The 25,330-nt window shown below is 43.0% G+C and overlaps 1 protein-coding gene across 1 annotated transcript in view; it reads right to left on the reverse strand.

The window, feature by feature from the left end:
• Positions 1-20,214, reverse strand: part of ATP7B (ATPase copper transporting beta) — a 49,269-nt gene extending 29,055 nt beyond the window's left edge. The window contains exons 1-5 of the mRNA XM_019529987.1: positions 19,702-20,214; positions 7,935-9,159; positions 4,538-4,807; positions 3,431-3,594; positions 864-1,025 (exon numbers count right to left, since the gene is read on the reverse strand). Coding sequence (XP_019385532.1) covers positions 864-1,025; positions 3,431-3,594; positions 4,538-4,807; positions 7,935-9,159; positions 19,702-19,944 — 2,064 coding nt within the window. The 5' untranslated portion in view covers positions 19,945-20,214. The remainder of the gene's footprint in view (positions 1-863; positions 1,026-3,430; positions 3,595-4,537; positions 4,808-7,934; positions 9,160-19,701) is intronic.
• Positions 20,215-25,330: the final 5,116 nt, after the last annotated feature.

The following is a 25,330-nucleotide window of genomic DNA, read 5'->3' on the forward strand; positions in this document are numbered from 1 at the left end:
CCTTATAGGCTCGGCAGTGCTACGCTGGCTAGCACTGCAGAAGAAAGAAGACTTGGGGGTCATCATTGACCACAAGATGAACGTGAGCCTCCAGCCCTGATGTCTGTGAATAGAAAAGGGATCTGATAGCAGCCTTTACCTACTTGAAGCGGGGTTCCAAAGAGGATGAAGCTGGACTGTTCTCAGTGGTGGCAGATGACAAAAAAGGAGCAATGGTCTCAAGTTGCAGCAAGGGAGGTTTAGGTTGGATATTAGGAAAAACTCTCCCACTAGGAGAGTGGTGAAGCACTGGATCAAGTTACTTAGAAAGGTAATGGAATCTCCATCCTTGGAGGTTTTTAAGGCCTGGCTTGACAAAGCCCTGGCTGGGATGATTTAGTTGGGGATGGCCCTGCTTTGAGCAGAGGTTTGAACAAGATGACCTCTTGAGGTCCCTTCCAACCTTAATTTTCTATGATATATCACACTTTTACCACATACTGGTACTTTATAGAAACACTGACCAGTTAATATCCATAGATGCCACACAGCCCTTTGAAGTTTGAAACTTTTACTGACCATACATTATTAATTTTGCAAGAAACAGGATTTATTTGGTCCAGCCTTTTATTGAACTAACTGTATAGTGGAGACAGACATTAGGCAAGCTTTCAGACACAAAACACCCTTCCCTCAGGTTGCCTACTTTTTACATATTATCTGGACCATCACAGCTACAACACAACAACATAAATTTTGACCTGTACTGGTAAGTTGCATATTAGCTGCAAAGTCAGGAAGTCTTTTAGAAAACAATCATTTTGAATTTGCTTTAACATCACCTTATACTTCCACTGAAAAGTTTTTAAAAAGTTAAAACTTACCTCTATAATTTTTATAATATCTCGAGGTCCAATAATTTCAGGATCAAACTGGACATGAGCTTTGCAAGTTGCAAGTGCCACTGAAGCATATAAAATGCCATTAGTTTTAGTTAGTTTGGATTCAATGTTGTGGACGCAGGAAGCACAAGTCATCCCTGTAATCTAAAGAACAGACTGTAGTTAGTGGTCTGTGGAGCGAAGAGCAGGCTCCACTCTCAACACTCATGCTGAGATGGAACTGGTAAGTAGTTTTCTTGCCAGCAGTGCTGCTGTTGGTTGACACTAACAAGATTAAAATGATGAAACACACAAGTGCAGGCACCAGTGGTTGTAGAGATTTATCATTTATACTAATTCAATGAACATCCAGAAAGCATAAAGCTTATAAAATTTACGGGCATTTCTCCTGAGCCTTTACTGTCAAAATGTACAAATGCAAATTAAATTGGCCCACCTGAGAGAAACCAGAAGAAAAATTACAGGTTCTACAGCAAAAGGTGTTTGGGTTTTAAGAGATTAACTCTGTTAGTTCTGAACAAAAGCCTCAGCATGAAGATGCTACCAACTACTGTGTAGCTGGAAGGACCATCTTATAAATGGCATGGAAAATGGAGGCACTGTTATTACTTAATACCTCATAACGCTTTTCATGGAGCAACTAGGTTACCTAGAGGTGCCTTCTAGATTGACACCATTAGAAGGGAAATAACATTATCAGCTATTGGCTTTTTTGGCCATTGTAGCCAATAATGCTTTCCAATAATTATGCCTTCTGGCCAGGGCCCTGGATGCCTGGGTTCCCTCTCACCCACGTGGCCAGGGCCCCTGGACACCTGGGTTCCCTCCCACAAGCCAGGGTGACCCCAGATGCACACCCATTCCCTCACCAACAGGCCGGGCCAGGCTGGAGCACAGCAGAGCAGAACAGCTGCAACAGTGTGCCACGTGCTGGCGCAGCATAGGCTGCAGATTGGGGCAGGCACTGTAAAAGGCTCCGAATACCACAAACATGACTGGGGTGGGGAGCAGCGGACAGTTGCCCAGCCCAGCATAACTCAACCCACAGTGCCCAGGGGGTCCGAGTCTATTCAGTTGCCTGAGTGGGGCATAGGGACTTGCCCTGCCCTTGGCAGCAGCAGCACCAGGAAGGGAAAGGTCCCTTCCCCTGCTGAAGTCCAGTGCCTAGGACCTGGGGTCCGGCTGCAGGGAAGGGGTGGCCTGGTTTCTCCAGGGCTAGAATGGTCCCATGGCCATGCCCTGGGCAGAAGGAGGAAAGCGGGGAGCCTGGCCCAGAGGCCATCCAGCCCTGGGCAGCCAGGAAGGCTCACACCTTCCCCATCAGCCCTGCTGGACAGGCTCAGGCAGCTGCTCCTGGGCTGGGGTTCAAAGGCATCATGTGGAAGAGCAGAGGCTGAAGGGCTGTGCACAGCCAGTAGGGCTGCTAACCCTCCTGGATTGGCCAGATGTCTACTGGAATGGGCATCCATCTCCTAGTGACTATTGAAAAAAATCCAGGAGATTGACACTGTGAATGAGTTGAACGGTACAATTAATGACATTATGTCATGTTGGAGGGAAAAAAAATCTCCCAAAATAGCTCCAGTCAGAGTTGGCAACCTTAACAGCAAGTTGCAGGCACTGCTAGGCAAACCCTGTCTACTGCAACTGGCATGGGCACTTTTACATGTGTTCCAGGAGTGGGGGGGTGGGAGGGGGCAGCACTTTATTTAGAGCGGCTCTGGGTCCTGCTCTAATTAAAGTGCTGCCGCATCTCCTGTATCAGCATCCTCATGCTTAGAAATGGTGGTGGGGGCACTTGAACTAAAGTGTGTGTGTGTGTGTGTGTGCGCGCGCGCGCGCACACACACACACGTGAGCAAGAGAGATAAAATGTAAAACAAACAAAAAAAGGTTTATGTCAGTAGTTTAAAATGTCTTGCATTTTTACTAAATATCAGTTATCAGATCAGCATTGGCCAATATGGTTGGTTAATAATCACTATTGGCCAATAAAATCTTTACCAATGCACCTCTAATGTTAATAAGGCTGTAGCCAAACCCTACCTGGGAAGTACCCTCTTGTACTTTCAATAAGGTACACTTGCATTTTCTGTTCTAGCTGTTTACTACTAAATGGCAACCACTTTCTCCCAAGGAAGTAGCTATATTTCAGAGACTGGAAAGAGTTCTGCTGGCTAAATTCATATAGAAACTTGGATTTTTGGATAAAAATGTCAGACACTATTATTATGCATTTGATTAACAGTATTTTGCCTATAAAATATAAGCAAGTCTGAAGATATGTTTTATTGATGTTTTACAGCCTAAGGGCTCCTCAGAGGTATGCAAAAAAAAAATCTTTGGATGACTGGTGAAACTGACTGCACCGAGCACACTTTTAATGTAATTAATTTGGTCTGAAGAGTAATGAGAGAAGCAACATCATCAGCTGGAGTCAACATGGTTCAATTTCCCCTCTCCCTTAAACAGATTTAGCTGTAAGAAAATTGTTTCTGTTAAATATATAAAACAAACCACAAAAATAATTTCATATCCACATTACTCACAACAAGCTCCACTCTCCCTTCTTCATCAGCCTGATCTTCTATGACTGTAGCATCGAAGCCCAAACTCTGGATCAGCTGTGCTATTTCAAGAGGCTGTATGCTCTCTGGCTTGTATTTTATCTCTGCTTTACCTGCCATCAAAGCTACAAGCACTGAAACAATACCTGCAATGGCAATAATGCCATTATATTAGACACTGTCTTTCCTTTCCTTTGAAGAATATATAATACAAGAGATAATCAACATGTGCCACAGTGGAGAAATTAGGGAACCTTTAATGGTTTTAAAATTTCCCTCACTCCTTCCCTTCAGGGTTATTCCCTGAGCATAATTCCCTGAGCAAGAAAGAACAAAAGCTTTTGTATCTATTTCACTTCATATAAGTAGTTTTCTTTTAGAGAGATTTAATTCCCATTAGAATGACTTGAACAGAAGAATCAGACTGGGATCCCAGTGGGTGAGATGTCAACAGGTCAGTAGGTTTTGAATCAGGCCCTGTAAGTCTGGAAAGCTTCTAGCATGAGAAGAGAAGAGAATCTGCAATTCAGTGTAGAGTCACAAAGCAAAGAAATACAGCAAAGATAGAATATTTGATATTTGTGAATTATTAATAGAAATGTTATAACTTTTTCTCCAGCGTTAGAGTTGGGAGCTTAAAAATTAGTAAGCAAAGGCCTCCGAAAAGTTAAAGGTCTCTCGAAAGTCTGTTTTAGCACTCTCACAGTATTGGGGTAGAATTGATGCATGTATTCATAAGAATTTTAAAAGACTTATAAGAGCACAAGTAGCTCTAAGGTAGGCTGAATGAAAGCTTTATTACAGCGGTGACCATATTAAAGTAATATCAAATTCCAGGAATTTGTACAGACATCAGGTATACTTGTCAACTGGCAAGCTCACTAGTAGATTTTGTATAGCAGCATTCTGTTCATCCTAATTAGGAACTACCTAAATATGTAAGAAAGACTATTAATTACATTTAGCCTCAAGAACACACTTTGCATATTAGTTGTGCCTTATATTTACAACATAGTGGACCCTTCATATTCAGAAGGGGCCAAAGATCCCTTACAAGCTCTCTGTAGGAATGCCAAACAAACATCTCACCATCTTCCTTTTGTAGATGTCTTTCAATGGCTGATACACATGATGCACAAGTCATGCCCGCGATCTGCATAAAGCACTTCTCAGTTGTCAGTATACTGGGCCGTTTTGGAGCCTCTAGGAAAGAGATCTTTGGTGGAGTATTTGAGACATAACTTCGATGAGAGGGTTCAGGAATATTTCCCACTCTTTGGCAAGTTGACTCCAGAGCTTTATGTTGTATTTCAGCAGGCTCAGAAATAGGTGGATCATTGTGCTTGCTTGTAGCGGTCTCTTGAGAAAAAAACACCCCATGAACAGAATGAACGTGGTTTATGGCATGATAAAATGTTTCAAAGCAACAAAACATGGTCAGTGACTGAACTGTGCACAGCCTTCTACAAGTCAGGAGCACTACACTGTGGTCTTGGCTTTTAGCAAAAGTAATCCAGACTTACCTTGTCTTGTGCCTGCAGTGCTACAAGACTATTTTGCTTTATTCAGTGCTCCAGCTTTAAAGACCAAAATTCCCTCCTAACTGTATACATACTACTATCTGTAGCTAGGTCCTCTTAAAAACAAAACTATTTGAGGGGGACTTCACAGCAGTTAAATCACTAAGGAGAATGCAGCCTAATTAGCTGTCCTGATCTCCTTCTCAGCAACTGATCATTATGACAGTAGCAAGTGATACATCTCTCCATAAACTGTGAACCAAACAATGATGTAGAAGGATATAGGCACAGAGAACTCACTTCAGTCCACACTGTAGTATTTAGATCTCTCAGGATGAGGCACCGTCTAATCAGTTGTTCCTCCTGTTGGGCACTGTGCAGTAGACTAGTGGGTCACCCAATAAAGAAACCCTAGCCCCAGGCAGATCCACAAACAACCTCTTTTTCACAAACTATTCTTCCTCCCCCACTTTCTAGGAGTGATCTAACCACTAGGCTCCAATGTAAGAGACAAGTGACGCCCCACCTCTTCCTTCTTCTGTTATGTTGTATTGAACTATACTTGAGAAAGAGCTTTGCTCAGTTCATAAAAGGGTTGTACGTACCGACCCTCAGAAGAAGATTCATGACTATAGATCCCTTGCAGACTGAAGCAGCATTTCCTCTCTCAGGTGCTAAGTGTGCCCATGCACTGTGTAAGGAATCTCAGTACCCAGCATGGGGTTTCAGATTCCACTCCAGAGATTTAAAAATGTAGTTGCTGTAGCATTTATTGGCTCACTCGCTCTCAATTGCTTTAAGAGCTATGTATGCTCCTCTTTACAAAGCCAGCTATTCAAAATGCTGGCATCAGCATTTAGAAGTTTTGTGTTCAAGGTATTTTGGGAGACTTAGCCAAAGCTGGTGAAGGTTCAGAAATCAACACTTCCTTCATTGTGGCCCGGTCAGATCAAGATGCCCACTACGATCAGGATGAGAAATGTCCAATGGTGTCATATGGGATCCTGAGGTTCCAGAAGAAGGTAGGTGCAGGTAGCTTAAAAACTGTGGTGCTAAAATTTGCTTCTTGCTGTTCACTCATCTCTAATCCCTACTTTGTCTCACCCCCCCACCCCCCAAACAGCATCCCAAGAGATCAGAAGCCTCCCCCATTAACTTTAAACTGAAATCCTTTCCAGCAGTTTCAGCTATAAACGTTTTTTCCTGCCATTCATAGAATCATTCAGTTTACTGTACTTGCAGGCCAAACTGGGTCTTCACCAGTCCCCTCAGCATAGTCCTTTTAACAAATAGCTTCATTTGTACCAGATATTTGTCCCTGAGTTTTGCTGACTCACTTGACTTTGCATAACAAGCTAAGTTGGACTTTTGTTACTCTGCACAACCTGAAGTGCCAGCCTTTGCACAATACCCCACCACAGTTCTCACCACTGCTCTTAATTCTCCATAGCATGTGCCGTATGCACAATCATTTTCACTTGTGCAAAGTGGCCCTGAAAATCTGCTATTCTGATTTGTTTTACAAAGGTGGAAATGGCTTTGTACAGGGAGCAACATAGAGAAGGGGGCCCTCTAGAGCATGGAGAAGGGAAAATTTATTTCAAGAAGCCCTGACAGTGGCAAAACTCCCATTAAGTTTAAGTGGCCAGGGTCTCACCCTTTGTTTGATCTAAAATGATGTATCCCAAAGTATTAGGCAGAGCTCATCTTTAGTAATGCTTTATACAGTTTTCCCCAATGTGTCTGATTGACAAGTTTCTTTATGTTTTTATGGTACCACTGTAATTTGCAGTGACCGTGATGAAAACTAAAATTATACACTGACTTCAGGGAGGCACCACCTCTGGCTATATTTACAATTATAATGGCAAAGAATTAAATAAGGTAATATACAGTGTTGTTACATTAGAATTCAATCTTAAATAACCATATGTTTTAAAAGTAATGCAAGTAGGATTTGTTTAAAAAATACCCTAGATAGTATACAATTCCATACTTATGCAGGCAGACAATATTGGTGGAGATCAGCATTTCCAATGTCAAAATGCCACAAGGCAATTACAGCTGCTAGCTGTAAAACAAGTAGTATTTTTTAAAATACATAATTAAGCACAATAGATCAAGTCATCTTCATCTATAAGTAGTCCTAGTGGCTTCAGCAGGTTTACTCCCCTGAGAAAGATTACCAGGATTTGGCCTCATGTATTAAAACTGCTCAACTCCAGGTAAACTGAAGCCTACATCAGTAGCTCAAAACAAAACTGTTTTGAGTTGAAGTAGATAACTAACCCTGCTCCTAAAAAACCCCCCACCAAAATAAATGGGATCAGGTCCATAGCAATATCTAAACCATTAAACCCATGAACAAAATGTACTGATGGCACTGCTCTTGACTTACACAAATACAGAAAATGTTACTACCCCAGCTGAAATCAATAGGCATTTTGGCACTAAACTCACGAGCAGCAGGATACAGGCCCTTTGTACAACAGCTTAAAAGTTGAGGGACCAGAGATACAGCAGGATATTCCAGTTAGGGAAATGTCTGCTTTTCATTTAAAGATATTTTATTAATATTTTACATTTTAAAATTCCTAGGGAAAAACAAGCAAGTTCAGTTTAGATTTGTATCTGTACCAGGCTATAGGAATAAGAGAAGAAAACGTTATTGAAGAAGTTCAGAGATTGTCTGCTATTTAAAAAAAAAAAAAAAAAAAAAAATCACTATAGCACTTGTCAGGCTTTTCACTGCATATTGTAACTTTTCCCAACTGTTTTCCCAACAGCAGTCACATTCTGTGTGAAATTTATGGTCTGCAATATGCAAGCTATACTAGACCATAACTTTTTTTTCTGGCCTTAAAAAAGTCCTATTTTTTTACTCTCTCTCTCTCTCTTTCTCTCGAGATTCTAATAGGATACCACCTGACCTAGCTTACATTACTAAAAGAAAATTTGCACAGTACCTGTTAGAATAGAAGCATCAAATCCCATGTCTTCTATAGCAGTTCTTAGCTCTTCTGAACTAGTTACAGTTGAATCATACTGTATGATCCCCGTCTTTTCAGCTAAAGAAACTGATATGTGTTGTACTCCTTTCCTTTGGGATATCGTGCCTTCAATAGACTGTACACAGGAACTGCAGCTCATTCCACCAATGCCAATTACAGTTGTGACAGGCAGTTGATCTCCAAAGCACTTGCTGAGAAAACAATGGGATGAAGATGCTGCCTTTGATAAAAGCTCTCCATTGTTTGCTTCTGCTCCATTAAGGAAGGATACTCTAAAGTTACCAGGCGGAAGGGTTTCAATGGATTGTTGTAAAGATGATAAGGTAATTAAGTTAGGGTTAAACTGTACAACAGCATTTTTATGCTCCAATGACACTTTAATACATTGTATGCCTGGAAACTCTGATATATTTCCTTCAATATTTTTGATGCAAGATGTGCAATGGATGCCTTCTATCCCTAGAGTCACAGTTGCTGTATTATTCATCTTGTCCACCAATGGATCCACATAACCACTATTAAGGCCAGCTGCAACCTTCTGTAAGCCTTCTAAATCAATCCTACCAAGCTTTAGTGGGGCTAATTTGGTCTTAATAGTGCTTTCATACCCCAGGTTATTTATGCGCTTCTTAAGGTCTTCAGGTTGAACAATGAAAGGCTGGTAAAGAATGACTGCTTCTTGGTTACTCAGGGAGACTTTTATTCTTGTCACACCATGCAGTTTCCCAACTGTACCTTCAATGGTATTGACACAAGACTGGCAGGTCATGCCTTCTACCCGAAACTTAACTACAGCTTCTGCTATAGACGTTGTTGATCTTAAAGATGATGGGATAGATTTTCCTTCTGCTATGCAGGCATCAAAACCCATGTCCTCAATTTCCTGGCAAATCTGTATGGGACTTATTTCTGACCCTATGTATTTAAGCACAGCATTGCTATGCTCAAGAGAGACCTTAATACTCACAATGCCCTTCACCTTGGAAATTCTGCCCTCTACAGAGTGCACACAAGATTGGCACGTCATACCCAAAATATTGACTGTAACCATGTCCATTTGAGACGACCCAGAGGGCAGGTTTTCAGCGTTCCCTTCATAGCCAATGTTGTCAAAGGCAAAATTCTGCTTCATTGTTGGCTTCCATACACAACTTGCAGGGGTACTAGTCTTAGGCAAAGCCTGAAATGCAAGACAAACACATACAAATGATGTACCTTTTGAGTTCTCACACAACAGTATTATAGAGCTCAAAGCATTTCAAAGATAAGGGATGCCATCAAAATACATAACATCAAACGCTATCAATAACTGGAGCTGGAGCTGACTATCTAACCCTCAGCTATTTCTCCTGAATGTGCTGACTTTAATACCTAGAAATCCTCAACATGATTATTTAAAATTAAAGCCCTCAGCACACTCCCCTGAAGCAGGAGAATCCCCCCAGCCTGAGTACACCTCAGGGTCACCTGAACTGCAAGGGTGGGAGGTAGACACCCTACAGCTAAAACAATCCTGGAGCTGCAGGACATGTCTAGATGTAGGAAAAACGCCTCCTGGTCCCTTTCTGGCACTCAGCTGATTGGATGGACAGGACATTGCCACAAGGCTTGACCCATGGAGCCACAGGGGAATGCCCCCCCCATCTGTTCAGTGGCAGTAATATCGCCATAGAGTTCCCTGCCAGCTCACACTGGGCAGGCTAGCAAGAAGCCTATGCTCTCCCACATTACCTCCCTCTTGGAGGGAGGAAGAGTGAGAGAGAGGGGAAGATAGATATGTGGTACTGGGAGTATTCAACTATCAGAAGTGCACAGGTGCTGCAGCTGGCACAGAAGGAGAGATCTTCCTCATTAGATGCAGTCATTTTTTCACAGGAGACAGTCCTCTTCCAGGAAAAAAAGCCCTTGAATGGCCGCACACTCTCTCTTTATGCCAAAAGAAAGGCTTCTCTCCTGGCATAAAATGTAATGCCTGTCCATAGCTTAGGCAAATTGTATAGGTTCAAGAGCCCTTTTTTACATTCTTATTAGCAGGGTCACTTTTTAAGAAGGGGTATAAATCTGTGCTTCAGAAGATAAATCAGCTATTAACTGATAGGAATAATGGAGAAACTCCCACAAAGTACAAGTCATTCCATGGATGTCTGCTACATGGTTTCTTTCAGCTTCCTCTGAAGCACTTATTAAAGGCCAAATATCAGATTAGACATCTCCATAAATCAAAGCCATACTAATTTTCAGGCTGCTATATCCAATTTTTTTTTAAAATCACTCATTAATACCATAAATGGAATCTTGTGACCTCAAAGTGCCAGGATTCTGTAGTTTAGTGCATCCAATTAAACTGAAGAGTGACAGATTCAAAACTGAAAAAAAAAACAAACCCTTTTTCACCCACTACATAATTCCACTGTGAAACACTGTTGCAGGAAGCTGTGGATGTAAGGGATATGGAGAAGTTGTCACAGCTAACAACAATTTTTGCAGAAGCAATATTAAGCCCCATGTTCTGGGCACAAACCAATTCTTAACTGTTAAAGTTCAGGGTATGAGTTAATATGCAGGCCAGACTCTCACACTTGCATGTGTTGTGGAGATCACGCCTTCCAATGTTGTGCACTATTGGAGACAGAATACAGGACTAGGCAGGTGGTGTTTGAGTCTGAACCAGCATGCCAATTCCCACATTTCTATTACATGGGAAAATAGACTTCCTTCATACCATGAATACTTGTATTAGAATCATTTAGGCCACTTACTTACACAAGAGCGAATCCAGTTCATTAGATGTTAATGAACTGTGTTTTATGGGCAAACAGCTTGGGAATAATGATGTCTGGGCAAGGACCAACATGGAAAAAATACAACACAAGCAATTCACTTTCACTTCAGTCCCTGCTCTGCACTCCTTAAATCCAGAGGAGCTTATCACAGTCTGTTATATTAAATTCACAATAGATCCCAAGTCTTGAACCAAACATCACCAGGCTTCAAGTATCAAAGGTAGAAGGAGGCTTCAATACAGCAAGTTCTAGACCTGTCACAAAACTGTTCTACTTAAAACAATCTGAATCTTTGCCTGGAAGTGACATGAAGGAATCCTGAAATAAATAGAGGCTTCTGATTTAGTTCCTATTAATCCTGCAAATTATCTTTTACTAACAGAATCCAGGTTTATTATACTGAGCATAGTAGTGTAGCAGATAAGAACTGGCTACCATTCATTCAAATATTTGTTAAGCCCTTCTAGTATTGCTCACTGTCTAAGCCTCAGAAGCTAAATTGTACATATGTAGCCTTTCACATTACATATTTTAGAAAACACAACTGGATCTTACTGCTCTTGTTTTGCTCTTTATATTGTATGTGGTTGTCTTCTGCTCTTCACACAAGTGCACACCACTTCTTCCAGTCCATTTGGCAAGTGTCCACATCCATACTTCACAAGAATGATCCAAGTATGCCATTTTGAATAGAAGACCCCTACCCTACTCTCCCGACCCTGCTACTGATAAACAAGAATCCTGTATGAAATCATTCCTAACTTTTCTAATAACAATAAATTATTTGGAGGTTCAGAAACCTGTATGCTGCCAATACCATTTTGAAAAAAAACAATTCAAACATTGAAGCCAAGTTCAACTGGTTGTGCTTCCCCAGATTCCCTACCACATTACTTAAATCAACCATAAGTATATGGCAAGAAGCTCCATATGACAATGAAGTGAGTCACTAATGTGCAGGACTGTTACTAAGATTCAGGATCAAACTGGCAGGTATTTTTAAGCTCAATCTTGAGGCGTCATGTTGAACAAGGAACAAAATATATGCATATGGTTGCTTACATGTTCCTGTGATCTTCTCCTCTTTACAAAGACCTACTCCAATAAAGTCAAGCAAACAAGTGTTAAAAAATGATTCCCTCACTTGCCTAAGCAAGTCCTAATCAGAGGTATAAATTTCACTTTGCACACTGAAATGTGCTTAGAAGACAATGTTTGTCTTGCAAAGACATATTTGCTACATCCTCCAAGCACTGTGCATGACAGAATAGGTGGGGACGTACACTGTTTAACCCCTGCTCCACTTTGTAGCATTTACATGAAGAAAAAAAACATGATTGTGAACAATCTGCAAGCAAAAAATAGGTCCTCCCCACCTCTCAAACTCCTGTTAAGCCATTTCACCTTTCCCCCCCCTTCCCTTTGAAATTTCACTCCTCTCTCCCAGTGAAATAAAAAGCCATTCAAATAAAGTTTAGGAGAATGGGAGGAAAAAAATAGAGGTCTCAGTATCCAGTGTTGAAAAGCGGTTATGAGCCAACAACTTCTAGATTGGATTTCTCTCTCTGGACTTTACATGCATTTATTATAAGCTATTTAATAAGCCAATAGTTTGTTGCTTGGTAGCTTCCAATGCTCCAAAAGGAGAGATAGTTAGCTGTGCCAGCCTGAAATCAAGCAGAAGGCTGGCCAGGGTGGCACCTTAGAGACCAGTTGTCTACATCAATCGTACCAAGCGAATGGGGCTAATTTGTTTGATAGTGTTTTCATAACCCACATTATTTATGTGCTTCCTGAGGTCTTCAGATAGAACAAAGAAAGGCTAGCAAAGACTGACTGCTTTACTTGGGGAGGCTTATTTTTGTCACACCACATAGTTTCCCAAATGTACCTTCAGTGCTGTTGTCACAAGCCACTGCTGACCTTAGGTTGCAAACAGACATCACCTTTGTTGTGCCACAAATGTAGAATCTAATGTGCTGTACAGGAGTAGCCTGGAGTGTTGGTGGTTGATGCTCAGCCAAAATCTGCAAGCGCTTCCAGCTGGTAGTGTGTCACCTCCTCATTGCTTGTGAAGAAACTATTATTTCATTTGACAGTAACCTCCTGCCCTGAGTATACAAGAAACCTGAAACAAAAGAAGGACTCCCTAGATTTTAGACCAATACTTTAGTCTTTCCCCTCTACCACCACTCCACCACAAAGTATAAGGTTTTCTAGGTCCTTTGACTCCAAAGTAATGTGAGGCTACCTTATGCCAAAGGTAAAGGAGGCCATGACTCCCAAGTTGAAGGCTAGTAAAAAGGAGAGGCACAGCTCCAACAACTAGCACACTGAGGAAATTCTGCATAAAGAAATGGGAGTCTTGCCTTAGTTTAGACCAGGTCTGCTCAACCCCTGGCCCATGGGCCAGATCTAGCCCCAGGAAATGATCCTGCCTGTTGGGATCTGGGGAAGGGGGAGAGGCAAGGTGCGGGGGAGTGGTGGCAGCATTAATTGCTGCTACCCAGCAGCTAAAACCTCGAAACTCATGGGCTGGCCATGGCCCTGCATGCTACATTGGGTATGTGGGGTGGCATAGAGCCCAAACCCAGCATGAGGAGCTAGTGCAGGGCAGTGGGACCTAATCCTCACATGTGGGGCCAGGAGGAGGTGGCATAAAGTGCCAGGGCTCAATCTTGTCATGTGAGACTGGCACAGGGTCCAATCCTGGTGCACAGAGCTGGATAGAGGCAACAAGCTCACAGGGCCCAATTTTGGCACTCAGGGCCAGGGGAGGGCGGCACAGGACCTGACCTAGGTATACAGGAGCTGTCTGAGGCCATGCAGGGCCCGATCCCAGTGGGCAGGGTTGGGAGGAGGCACTGTGAAGCCTGATTCTTGCTTGTGGAGCCCAATCCAGCCCAGACTGACCCTGTGCCACCCATCTAGGGCATGGGGCCAAAATGTTAAGCACCACTGGCTTAAATGCTAAGCTGTTTGGGCTTATACTCATATTCATATGAGAAACTCATACTGAGAGTTTGAATCATCCTGAAGCATTGTTCTGTGCTGAAGCCCACAGGCCCTACCACAACACATATATTATGTAAGAGAAGGCTAAGGCCTCGTGAAATATTGGTTACCAGCATTGTGAATAAGGCCCAGGCCTTGGGGGATATGGAGGGAAAAAGACAGAAAGTATGTTGGCTGTGGAGGTGGAGGGGGTGTCACAGGGCGCTTAGCTGTACAAATGTCCCTTTCTAGGCTCTTACTACAGCATCCCGCAGGCACCAGGGTTCGGGTGTTTACATCTCCTAGGGTGAAACTCCAGTTTGTGTATTCTTAGATCAGATGCTGAGCAACAGCCCCGTGGTGGGTCCCAGCTAGGCCTACAGCAGCAAGGGGTTCCTTTTGGCAGCGTGGGACAGCAGTTCATTAAAAGAACTTAAAAAATAACAAGCTCTCCAAACAAAGCAAAGCACTATGTACTCTTTCACCCACAGGTACAAAGCTGGGCCAAATTTAAGAACAAGACAGAGGCTTATGCATGATTACCTGCCTGAAATTTACCCTCTTAATCCAGGGTGTAGTCAGGTTTGGCTTATTTCCTAACCACCAGCTCTGCTCATAGCACCACTTCCTCCCCCAGCTTTTCACTTCTTATGCAGAACTCACCAGGCACGAGGCAGGGCAGGGAGGCACCTTAGAGACTAACTCGTTCAGAGAGGCATGAGCTTTTCTGGGTGGCAGTCTACTTCTTCAGATGCTATGAATCTGCCTGGTTTCAGACTAACATGGCTAACACTACTTCTGTCTGCAGTCACCAGACAGGCTCCAATGGCCACTCATTCAGCTACCTCCCTTATGCAGGTGAGCCTACAGAAAGAAGGTAGCCCTGCTACCAGGGCTTGTCAACAGCACAAAGGATAATGTCCAGCTGTTTAAGAAGCCCTCCTAAAAACTTAAAATTACCACCTGGCTCAAGCCCCAACCCAAAAAACACCAGGAAGTTATTTTATCTGGTGCCCTTCACACAATTCTTCCCCATTAGTAAGCACCAACTAAATCCAAAGGTTTGAACACACAACTTATGGGTGGAGGAGGGCACAGAATAAAACTTATGAAAGTCAGTACTTAATAAATCCACAGCATCTATTTCCTAAGACTTCCCCCACCCCCACTGATGCATACACTTTGATGCAGCATCTGCCCCCCTTTTCTGGCATTGCAAAGGGCACTGCTCAGAGCCAAATCCTGGCCACACAGCTCCTGCTCTGCATGAGCCAAACCTGGGAATGAAGCAGAGTATCCCTTCCACTGCTCTCGATGCCCGACAGCAGCACAGCAGGGGGATAGGTGGGACAGTGGACAAAGGGTTAAGCAGGGAGGGATGCTCTCAAGGACTCTTTGCTGCCTCCTTTCCAAGCTTGGCACCTACAGAGTGGAAGTGGCAGCAGAGTGGCATTTTGGTGATGCCATCAGGACAACACAGAAGAACTACAAACATGTGTTGGGTGTCACGGCAATAGACTTTCTCGTGACTGAGAAAGGCTGATGTCACCACATACTCCAGGACAGGCCACTTCCCTCCTCTGTTCCTATCCAAACACAATGCATTGCTTATTCACAGGATTGACAAGAGTCAAAGTTCAGGCAGGTCAGACCTCACCACCAGCTGGTGGGCTGCCCTGGGGGCTCTACCATCTATTACAGCTGACGTAACTGCAGCTCTGGTGATGGAGGAGACCACCCTCCCTGGAGTGTCCCAGCCAACCCACCGGACTGTCAGTGCTGCCCTCTGCCCCAGCACAGTCCTAGTACAGGGCCAGGGAAGAGTCAGGGGGATACAGAAGCCTTAAAACTCCTTGCCAGGAGACAGGCACTCCCAGTAGTAATTCCTTGCTGATCCAGCTTTGCCAGGTTACTGTTTAGGTCAGAGTAGCACCTTACCTCAAGCATTTGTTATACAGTGTGAAGTACAGGGTGGTACCTTATACACCAGTGATTCTCAACCAGCGCAGTTCTGGAGACAGGCTTCAACCTGCTTTAAGACGCAGGGGTGACGTACGCCTTTCTTCCCTTTCCTGTAACAGGCTCCAGCCATGACTGCAAAGGTAAGTCAGGCAGGAGCTCTTAGCTAAGGCAAGGTGGCAGCCCCCACTCCAGGACATCCTTCCCAAAAGCAATCTGTGGCTGGGGCCTAGGGCAAGCTGGCAACAGAAGCCACTGGTCCTACTACCCTGTACATGCCCTCTCATGCTGCACCAGCCAGCCCCTTCCCATGGTGTGGACTGGCTGCCCTGTAAAGGCATCTCCATCCACAGACCCTTGTTCACTGTCCACCCATCCTGAAGGGAGAGCCTCCCTTCTCCCTATTTTATAGGCCTGTCCCCCTTTTTAATTTTCCTCCTCACCCCCACACTGTAGGCAACGATCTGAAAATGAGTGGGTTCCACCAAGCTGGGTGGATTGAGCAGGTTCCAGCATACATGGGGTTTTCCACAATGCCCTTGTTCCTATAAGAAATCTAATTTCACATTAAAATAATCCACTTTCTAGATCACTGATTATAATATTGTAGTTATTTATGAGTTTTTTCTCCTGAAAAGTGTATTTCTAGTCATATTTTTTTTACTCACTGCAATATTTTCTGCTTTTTAAACAGGGTACCATTACTTTCAGGAAAATTATGGAAGGGGTGCCCCAAGTCCAAAATGGTCGAGAACAACTATGATAAACCAACTCTGAGTTAATCCATAAGGTACCATACTGCCTTGCCTTCTGCCTAGCTTCAGATGAACATGGCTGACTACCTCTCCATGCTTTATACCAGGGATGCTCAAACCCCCTACCCACAGGCCAAATCCAGCCTGTGGAGCCACGCCATCTGGCCTGTAGGGATCTCCACAGGTTGGGAAACTTGGCAGCAGGGCAGCAATGGAAGCTGTGCACAACTGGATCCAGCCTCACCTGGGCCATTTCCACACAGCAAGATCAGGGCCCGGCTCATTCCTCTAACATCTGGATTGGGCTGGACTTCTCCTTCCTCCCCTCTCCCCAGCATATCTGGATTGGAGCCACTCTGTCACATGCTCTGCTCTACCACCAAGCATCATGACTGGGACTGGGCTCTCTCCACCCACTCCCTCCCCCCAGGCCAAAGGGAAGCCATTCCCAGCCCCCACAGGGCAGCTTCTCTGTGGCTGGATCAGGCCCCTGCTGTGCTGGCCCCAGGTACCAGAACAAACCCACTGGCTAGATCAAGCCCACAAATGGACCTGGCATCACCTATCCAGCCTGCAGGGTGAAAAGATTGGGCACCACTGTGTTATGTGGACATCTTATCCTTTTGTTAGTAGACACGGGTAACTGCCTTTTTATGCCCCAAAACTCAAAATATACATCTTAAATAAAATGCCGCAAGCTATCATCTCAAAGAAATACAAGTAAGGCCTGGCCCAGACCGTTCCTCTTGCTCACCAGCAAATGCTAGCATAAAGCCTCCTTTCCCTGTACAGACTCTCTCCACCTGCAGACCTCGAGCAGCTCTGAGCTGCTCCTCTCCCTGCTCGCTAATAGGTGTCAAGAGCAAGCTCCCTACTTTCCAAAGCTTTGAGCCAAGGGGTGTACAAAAGCAAAACATCCTAGTCTGGATGAAGCTAGTCCTTGTCCTCCTAGCTCCTTTGAAGTTATGTACATGGGGCTCTCTTATTTGCATCATTGTTTTATCTCTCCCCCTCAGTCCTTTAACAACTCCTTTACAGTCTCCTTTGATAGGCAACATGACAAGACTAAAGAGTCACTCATTAATATTAACTAAAAATACCACAGACATTTCCCGTTCATCACAGGCAGCCTGGTGACTCATTACCAACAAAACCAGAACAGAGGCCACGGGATTTCCAAAATACTGGCCCTACATCAGTGCCTCTTCTATTCCCCCCTGCTAGCATGCTGCTTACTATGTCCGTGAGCAGCCAGGGAAAGGGACTCTCTAGTAGGTAGGAAGGTTGCCATTCTCAACACTCATAACAGATGTCAGCGCAACCGCTACCCTCTTCTTTTCTGCTACTGTTTTTCACTCAATTGAGTAGATGGGATCTTCAAATTTTCCCATGCAAACTGCAATAATGACTCTTTCTTTATACACCAACACCTCTCAATGGGCTGCACCACCTCTAATAGAGGAGCCTTTTAAAATAAAAAATATCCTTTATAGGAACAACAACAATTTCAGAACCTGTCAGATCTGAGTGTCACGATAGACATTTCTTCCCCAGTTAAAAACACACAGCAAAACATAACTAGCAAATAATAGAAGGTTTTATTATTGGTAGCTATTAATAACAATACAGTTTTACAACCCTTGGTCTTTTTAAAAAACAAAACCAGGAATTTGTTGTTCAGTGGAATTAATACTTAAGGAGAAACTTAACTAAGCTTTACTAATTAAGCCACAAAACAGCTTTGGAAGGTGACTTTTCTCATCCTCAGTGTAGCAATGGGAATGTTTAAGTAGCTCTACCAAGTCTTACTGAAAGGACAAACCACATACTGCATGTTTAATGCATCTCACAGACTCAATTCAGTGCCTTTCAGTGTAGTTAAATACGGACTACTTTAAGTAGCTTTGTTTAGGGGAGAAGGCCTCTGCATCAATTTTTTTAATTCCTTATTCAAAATAATAGCTTTGTTGTACACAATTTTCACAGTTCAGATACAAAAGGTAATACATTTCACATGTTAAATACCTGAACTCTATACATCAAAGAAATCAGTTCTCAGAATTGATGTTGTATTTGTTTCTCATATTACAAATGTTTGCCATAAAATAGACAGTAAAAGGCTCTATGTTTACTTGGTCATTGCGTTCTACTCCAGTATTAATCATTCAAGTCACTTTAGCTACAGTGGTAAAGTGGTTCTCAACCTTTTAGGTATTTAAAGCAGTGGTTCTCAGGCTTTAAGACTGAAGCAAGACACCCTCATTCAGCTCGAGATGCTCTTCAGAAGATCTTACTTTTCACCATTTTTTTGACTACAGAAAAATAATAGAACAATTCTTCTGCAGCAAAAACTCAGAAAGACCACAGCAGGTCAGAGTCATTTTAACACTATGGATTTTTATTTAAAATTTCTGATTTTATCTTGTGAATCATGTTTGCACACTGAACAGTGCTAACACTGATTGGCACCGTAGTGCACCTTGAAAGGATCTTAAAAGGTACCCTGGGGTGCCACAGCACCCTGGTTGGTTGAGAATCACTGATTGAACATAACAGTTTTTTTTAAAAACCTTGTCCAATGATCAATGTCCTTGTGCCTACCAATTTTCTGCATCTTCTTCCAGTAAAAAATCCCTACCAGTAGTAAACTCCATCATGTTTTACAAGATCACATCTTTCAAAATATAATAACTTTCTCTTAACAATAATTAATCTACAAAACTAAGGTACAGTTAGGGACCAGACAGGAGGGAGAAGGCTGCTACCACAGCCATAGTATTAAGAATGTTTGCCAGTATCAACCGAATAATGATAGATAAGCTACTTACCTATAATTATGATCTTTTTCATTATTCAGACAGTTTCTCTCATTCCAGAGAATAACCTAACCACAATCTGATGACTTCATTGAAATGATACAATTTAAAAGAAGGAAAGATTAACATGTTTTATTTGTTATTAACAACTGGAAACCCACATATGACATTATTATAGGCAGAGCTGGCCCGTAAGGACATCTATTAGTTAAAGTTGCATAATACTACTTCTATTTAAAAAAAAACAAAAAACCTTCTTTTACAGATTACTTTTCAGAGGATCTTGTTTGTATGGCATTTATGACCCACAACATGCCTGGGAGAAGATCAAACTTTGAGCATAAAACCTTGAAGCCTATTGATTTATATTTGGTGTTCAGCACATTTTTCTTAAGCTCAAATATAGTACACTGACCTGCTCAGCCTTGACTTCCGATACCCCCATGGAGCAACCCTGTGAAACTCTCTCTTCTTTCTGAAAACTGCTGTGCACCTTTACAGGAGATCCTGGCTTGGACTTTTCACTGACAATCAGTAGTTCAGGCACATCGGTAGCTGGCTGCCGCTTGCGAACAGCCACCAGGGTTATGCTGTTGCTGTTTAAAGTAGCCAGGGCGGACTTCTCCCATTTCAAATTACCGTCTGATATTCTCTCCATTTTCTTTCCCGGCTCCAAACAGACCTTACCAAGAGACGTTGTTCCAAGTATTAAAAGCACAACGATCCCACGACAGCTTGAAAATTGCTGTCGCTCTTAAGTCAGTGTGCCCTCCCTACAGAGCCACGCTGAGGTCCCAATTTTAATCCATGTGCTTTATATGTAGCTGCACACTGCACTCAGCTCTTTACACTTGCACCCAGTTTAAATACTTCCCACCAACTGCCATCCCTTGCACTCACTAAACTGCATTCAACACTACTGATCTTTGCACACGGCATTTCAGCTGGCTCAGCCAAGTCTGCTTTTCACAAGTTTGTCAAACATGACCTATGTGCAGCAACCCAGTGCATAATTAACTCAAACAGCCAACCATCAGCTCCTTTGTGGCCATGTGCATAATCAAAGCTAGAAAGTAATTTTTTGGCAATACTATGTAATCTACTTCCTTTTATTATTAAATTACCAACAATTTCCTAGATGAAATGCAGTCCCCTCTTTATTTCGTAGCCCATATGACTAACATTTATAAATACTTAAGAAGGGTGTTCGTGCCCAAAAGCTTGCAAACAACTTTTTTCCAACTACTAAGTTGGTTTAATAAAAGATATATCACATCTACCCAAAGAAGCTTCCCTGGACATTTAGAAATACAAACTTTCTTGGCTAATGAAACTATACAACTTCGGTGTCAGCCGATCTGGTCAAAAAATGTTCATGACTCTATCACAGCACCTAGACGTGAGTTTTGGGAATACAAATCAAACATTTTTTTCAGGCCTAGATAATAACAGTATTGTTGAATGGTGTATTCAAGGGGAGGGTGCCAATAATTTTGCAACTGCAAGGTCTTTCCTTATTAATTTGATTTTTATCTATACACTTTGAACAAAGACACCACTGTAGTCCATCTGCAAGTCATTTCCCTGGAAGTCAGCTTAAAACAGCTGCTGTAGCAGAGAGAACTGTACATACTGTGCTCTTTACATTTAGAACATTACACTGTTCTAGTGTGTCCTTTAATGTTAAAAGAAAGCAGTACTCTTACTTGATAGAAAAAATATGGCAAAAAGGCACAGAATAGCACAGTATTTCTCTTATAAATGCAGTTGCCTACTTCCAGTCCCTGCTCCCTCCCTGGTGTTCTCTGCTGGCCAGGAGCAGGCACTGGAGGGATGAACCTGTATTCTGCCACTGCTGTCCCCGACTGCCCGGTTCCCCACAGAGCTGCTCCCTTCAGCCTCGGGCAGGGGTGGCTCTGGGGTTCCCCCCATGCCTGTTTCAGCCAGGGACACTGATGGCAGCTCACAGATTTCTCCCTCCAGTGCCTGCTCCTGGCCAACTGAGGACAACTGCAGAGGAGGGGCAGGCAGGAAGCAAGCACTGGAAGGAGGAACTTGAGTTCTGCTGCTACTGTCCCCTGCTGAGCCTGGCACCCTGCACAGCCGCAGCCTATGGCTTGAGCGGCTCTGCAGCTCGCCCTGCGACCAGCCAGGGGCAATGGCAGAAGAGGGGGCTGCATCCACACGGCTGTATTACACCCCCCATCAATCTGCCCTTGCACACATACGGTGGGGAGACACTTAAAGTTTTATTAAGTGTTAAACACACACTATTCATCTTGTTCTTCCACCTCCTCTAGAGCTCAGCAAGACCTGTGTATTACTTTCATAAGAAAAAAACTGGGGGTTTTTGCAGCTTTTTGTTTATTTGTTCTTTAAGGCAGTGAAATCAAGCTATTTTAATACTGTGTGCATCTTTCTTTCCTTTAGGGGAAATAGTGAATGCTAATCTGGACATGAAGTTGCCACATATATTGTCAAGCATTACATGTGCATGAAAAAGTCACCAGGAATAAAGGGTTAATATCTACAAGGCATGCATTGTTGAGGCTACATGGAAGCAGGCTTTGGATCAATGCATTTGTTCAAAACGTCCATCTTTTTGCATACATGTATGCATGAGTTTGATCAGAAATAGTGACGGATCATTTGGCTTTGGAAGTATGCTGTTCAGAAGGCAAATGGAAGATTTGGATACCCTTTGCGGGAATTTAACAGTGTTATGAGGATAAAAAACCCTATACCTGAAAATGAAAGGAACATTCACAGAATTTTCTTAAATGCCTCAAAAAAATATTTAATTGAGACACTCACTATATGCTGTGTTTTCTAAACACAGCAGGAGACACATAGTCCTTGTGGATTATGTTCCCAGGTGTGCTACCCTCTGTTTTTTAAAAAAAGATGGTTCCGTCTAATTTCTAATTTCTCTAGGCTGCTCTCACATGGAAAGAATCTGAAAACATCCTGAACAATAGCAGTGAAACATTAGAAGCCTGGGTTCAAGGACAAACTGGAGAGTTAGGTTTCCTTAATCTGACAGGCAAAAGGAGCAGGCTCAGATGCTTGTATATCAGGTTGCAGCTGAAATAGGAAGCTGAGAAGTTTTACTCTTTACAGTATATATCTCATCTAACGTGCCATATAACTACGTGGGCCTCGACTGCCAAATCTGTAGTTCGCCCATTCTTTTGATGTAGAGACATCACTGAACTATATCGGTATATGCAAACAATCATGAATCAGTGTTTCCCACCCCTGCTTCCACTCAAATCACAGGACTGAGTCAAGACATGAGACACATCCAAGGTTTTTTTTGTTGTTATTGTCTTTTGGGTAGTAGGGTCACACTTACAAGATGATTCAAGGCTAGAATCTAATTTTTTTTGCTGACACTGCTGTTAAAAAAAAAAAAGTGACTGGAAGTCCTACTGTTCCTAAAATTAATGGCTTTTTATTACCTGGACTTGGTACTTTGCTTTTGTAGTGCCGATCTATTAATAAATATCTCCGTTATCTGCATCCTACAACTCCAGAATCTCTGACAATTATATTACCACAGGAAAAGGTCAGAGTTTAAGTAGAAAAAACAGTTCCCTTCTGCACATGACAAATTTTTACTTGTCATACAAGTCAGTATTTTCCAACCTCTTTAATTCTGATGCACCACATTTAGAACAAGCACCTGACAGCCCACACGAGTTAGGATCACTGCCATAACTTGCATTATAATTGCCCCTTTTGCAGTTGCTCTTAACCCAGGGATGACCCTTCCACCAGTTAAAGTTTTCAGTGTTTGGCCTTTGATCAGAGCTGATTTTTTTCTGGGTTTTGAGTGAGAGCTGGTTTTGTGCTACATAAATGCAAAGGGAGAGTAATATGTCCCTCACATTTTCGCCACTCTGAATACATTTTTATTCAAATATAACACTTGAAAATTAGTAATGTCACCACATGAGCCGCAGCTGCAGGTTTCACCTTGAAAGATGTTTGCAAAATGCAAAGACAAATAACTTCTATATCTTTAAAAGCTCAGTTGAGTGATATAGTGTTCTCCTATACTGCTGTTACTTAACTTTAACCTTTCCATTTTTAATAAATGGGATGATTGGCTCACCCTCAGGGGTTGACAGCCTACAACCTTTAGGTCAGATCCGGCTCACGAAGTCATCAAATCCGGCTCAGAAAACTCTGACTTGGCCTGGGTTGCGTGGGGGTGGAGGATAAATCAGGAAGAATGCAGCTGCCTGTCTCCTCTGCAGCCTTCCCAGCTGCCCTCCTGCCTGCACCTACCTTTGCTGCAGAGGAGCCAGGGTTTCTGCAGCAAAGGTATACTCAGGAAGCTTGTGCTCTAGGGGTGGATCTGCAGCGCCAAACCACAGTGGCAAAAGGTTGCCGGCCCCCGCATTAAATTATTCAATCAAAAAGGCAAATGATAAGTGATGGAAAGGCCTCCTTGGTTATGCAACCTCCTGAAGTCAGTTAAAACCAGTCACTGGCAGTAGGTACATCTGCACTCCAGTCCCTGCAGAACTGAGCAGATCACCAGCCTCAGATTAGCTAGTTTACAAACTGGCTGTTTAGCTGTGACAGCATGAGGCTACAGCTCCCCCAGGTGGGCTTTACAGCACATATACAGAGCTCCATGCTGTTTGTTTAAACTGTTACTGGTACCGCAGGCTCGCTAATTTAGAACTAGATCCTCTGAGTCCTGTGCTGCAGTGTTAACATACCAGCTGTTCCTCTGAAAGGGAAAGGGTAACTCTGGCCCAAGGCACATTTCTCCTCCCACGTTCCACCCCAAGAGCTTCATTGATCTCAGAGGGTCTGCAAGCTCTTTAACCCCAACCCACTGCCAATTTTGCAAGAACAGGTGGGAGAGGAGGAAGGAGCCCCTTTCCCTAGGGGCTCTACAGTCCCTAGATGCAAATGATATACTGAGAGCACAAGCTGCCCCCCTGACATTTCCTGTTAAACCACCAAGCTATACAATATCTTTCCACCAAAAAATCTGCTGGTAAATATCAGCTGCTTTATTCTCTGGGCTAGAACTATTACAACCTATTAGTTGGCTACAGAACTGAACAACATACTGTCTGGTTCAATGGCACAGTCCTTGATGAAAACACAAACTGAGCCTCCTTTGCCCAGGTATCAATGATCCAAATGTCTTTAAGATGCCAAATATTTCACAGCCACTCAAATCCTTCTTCTTATTAACACATTATGGCTGGTTCCTTGTAAAGGTTTGTAAAAGCTGAATGGAAAATAAAAAACAAGGACAAAAAAAATGCCAGCACATACTTATTTCAGATGGTAGAACTACCTGTTTAAAGAGCTGCATTGTGACACACAGCAAGTGACAATGTATTGTAACTCAGAGGTACTTGGGTGGGGTTGTCAAATTGCTGCTGTTATAGTTGCAGTTACATGGACAGAGATGAACACCTCCACATAGCTTTTACAAAAGTTAATTAGCCATCTTTAATTCTAAGACAGCCTCACCGACTCATCAAAACGGGCTCCTTCAGCAACACTGACAGAAAAGGACAGCATAGATCAGGACTGGGCAATTATTTCCGGCAGAGGGTTGCTTACCGAGTTTTGGCAAGCTGTAGAGGGCCACAAAGGTAGATCCACCCCTTGACAGATGCCCCGCCCCCGGTCACCATCATGGGAGCAGAAGTCCCACCCCAGCCCCTAACTTTGCCACTGCAAGTTGCTCCCCTCTTGTCCCCCCAGAAGTACTCCTTTTAGCAAGGGTTTGCCATCTTGGAACCAGAAAAAAATACCAATTTTTTTTTTTTTTAAGACTATTAAAAAAAAAAAAAATTATCAAGCCTACTACAGCATTCATTAATTTGATTTAAAAAAATATTTTTGTCCCGATTTACATGCATTTGTGTAGTGTATGCAGAGGTGATTGCATAATAGCTTAAAATGAAGTCTTACTCTCGTATATTGTGGAGGGTGAGGGTATGGGAGGTGGGCATAGGTTTGTGGGTGTGTATGTGAGATGTGGGGGAAGGTGTGGGGGGGTGTGG

This window comes from Crocodylus porosus, unplaced genomic scaffold, assembly GCF_001723895.1.
Source record: "Crocodylus porosus isolate Cpor-Errol unplaced genomic scaffold, CroPor_comp1, whole genome shotgun sequence".
NCBI classification, from domain to species: Eukaryota; Metazoa; Chordata; order Crocodylia; family Crocodylidae; genus Crocodylus; species Crocodylus porosus.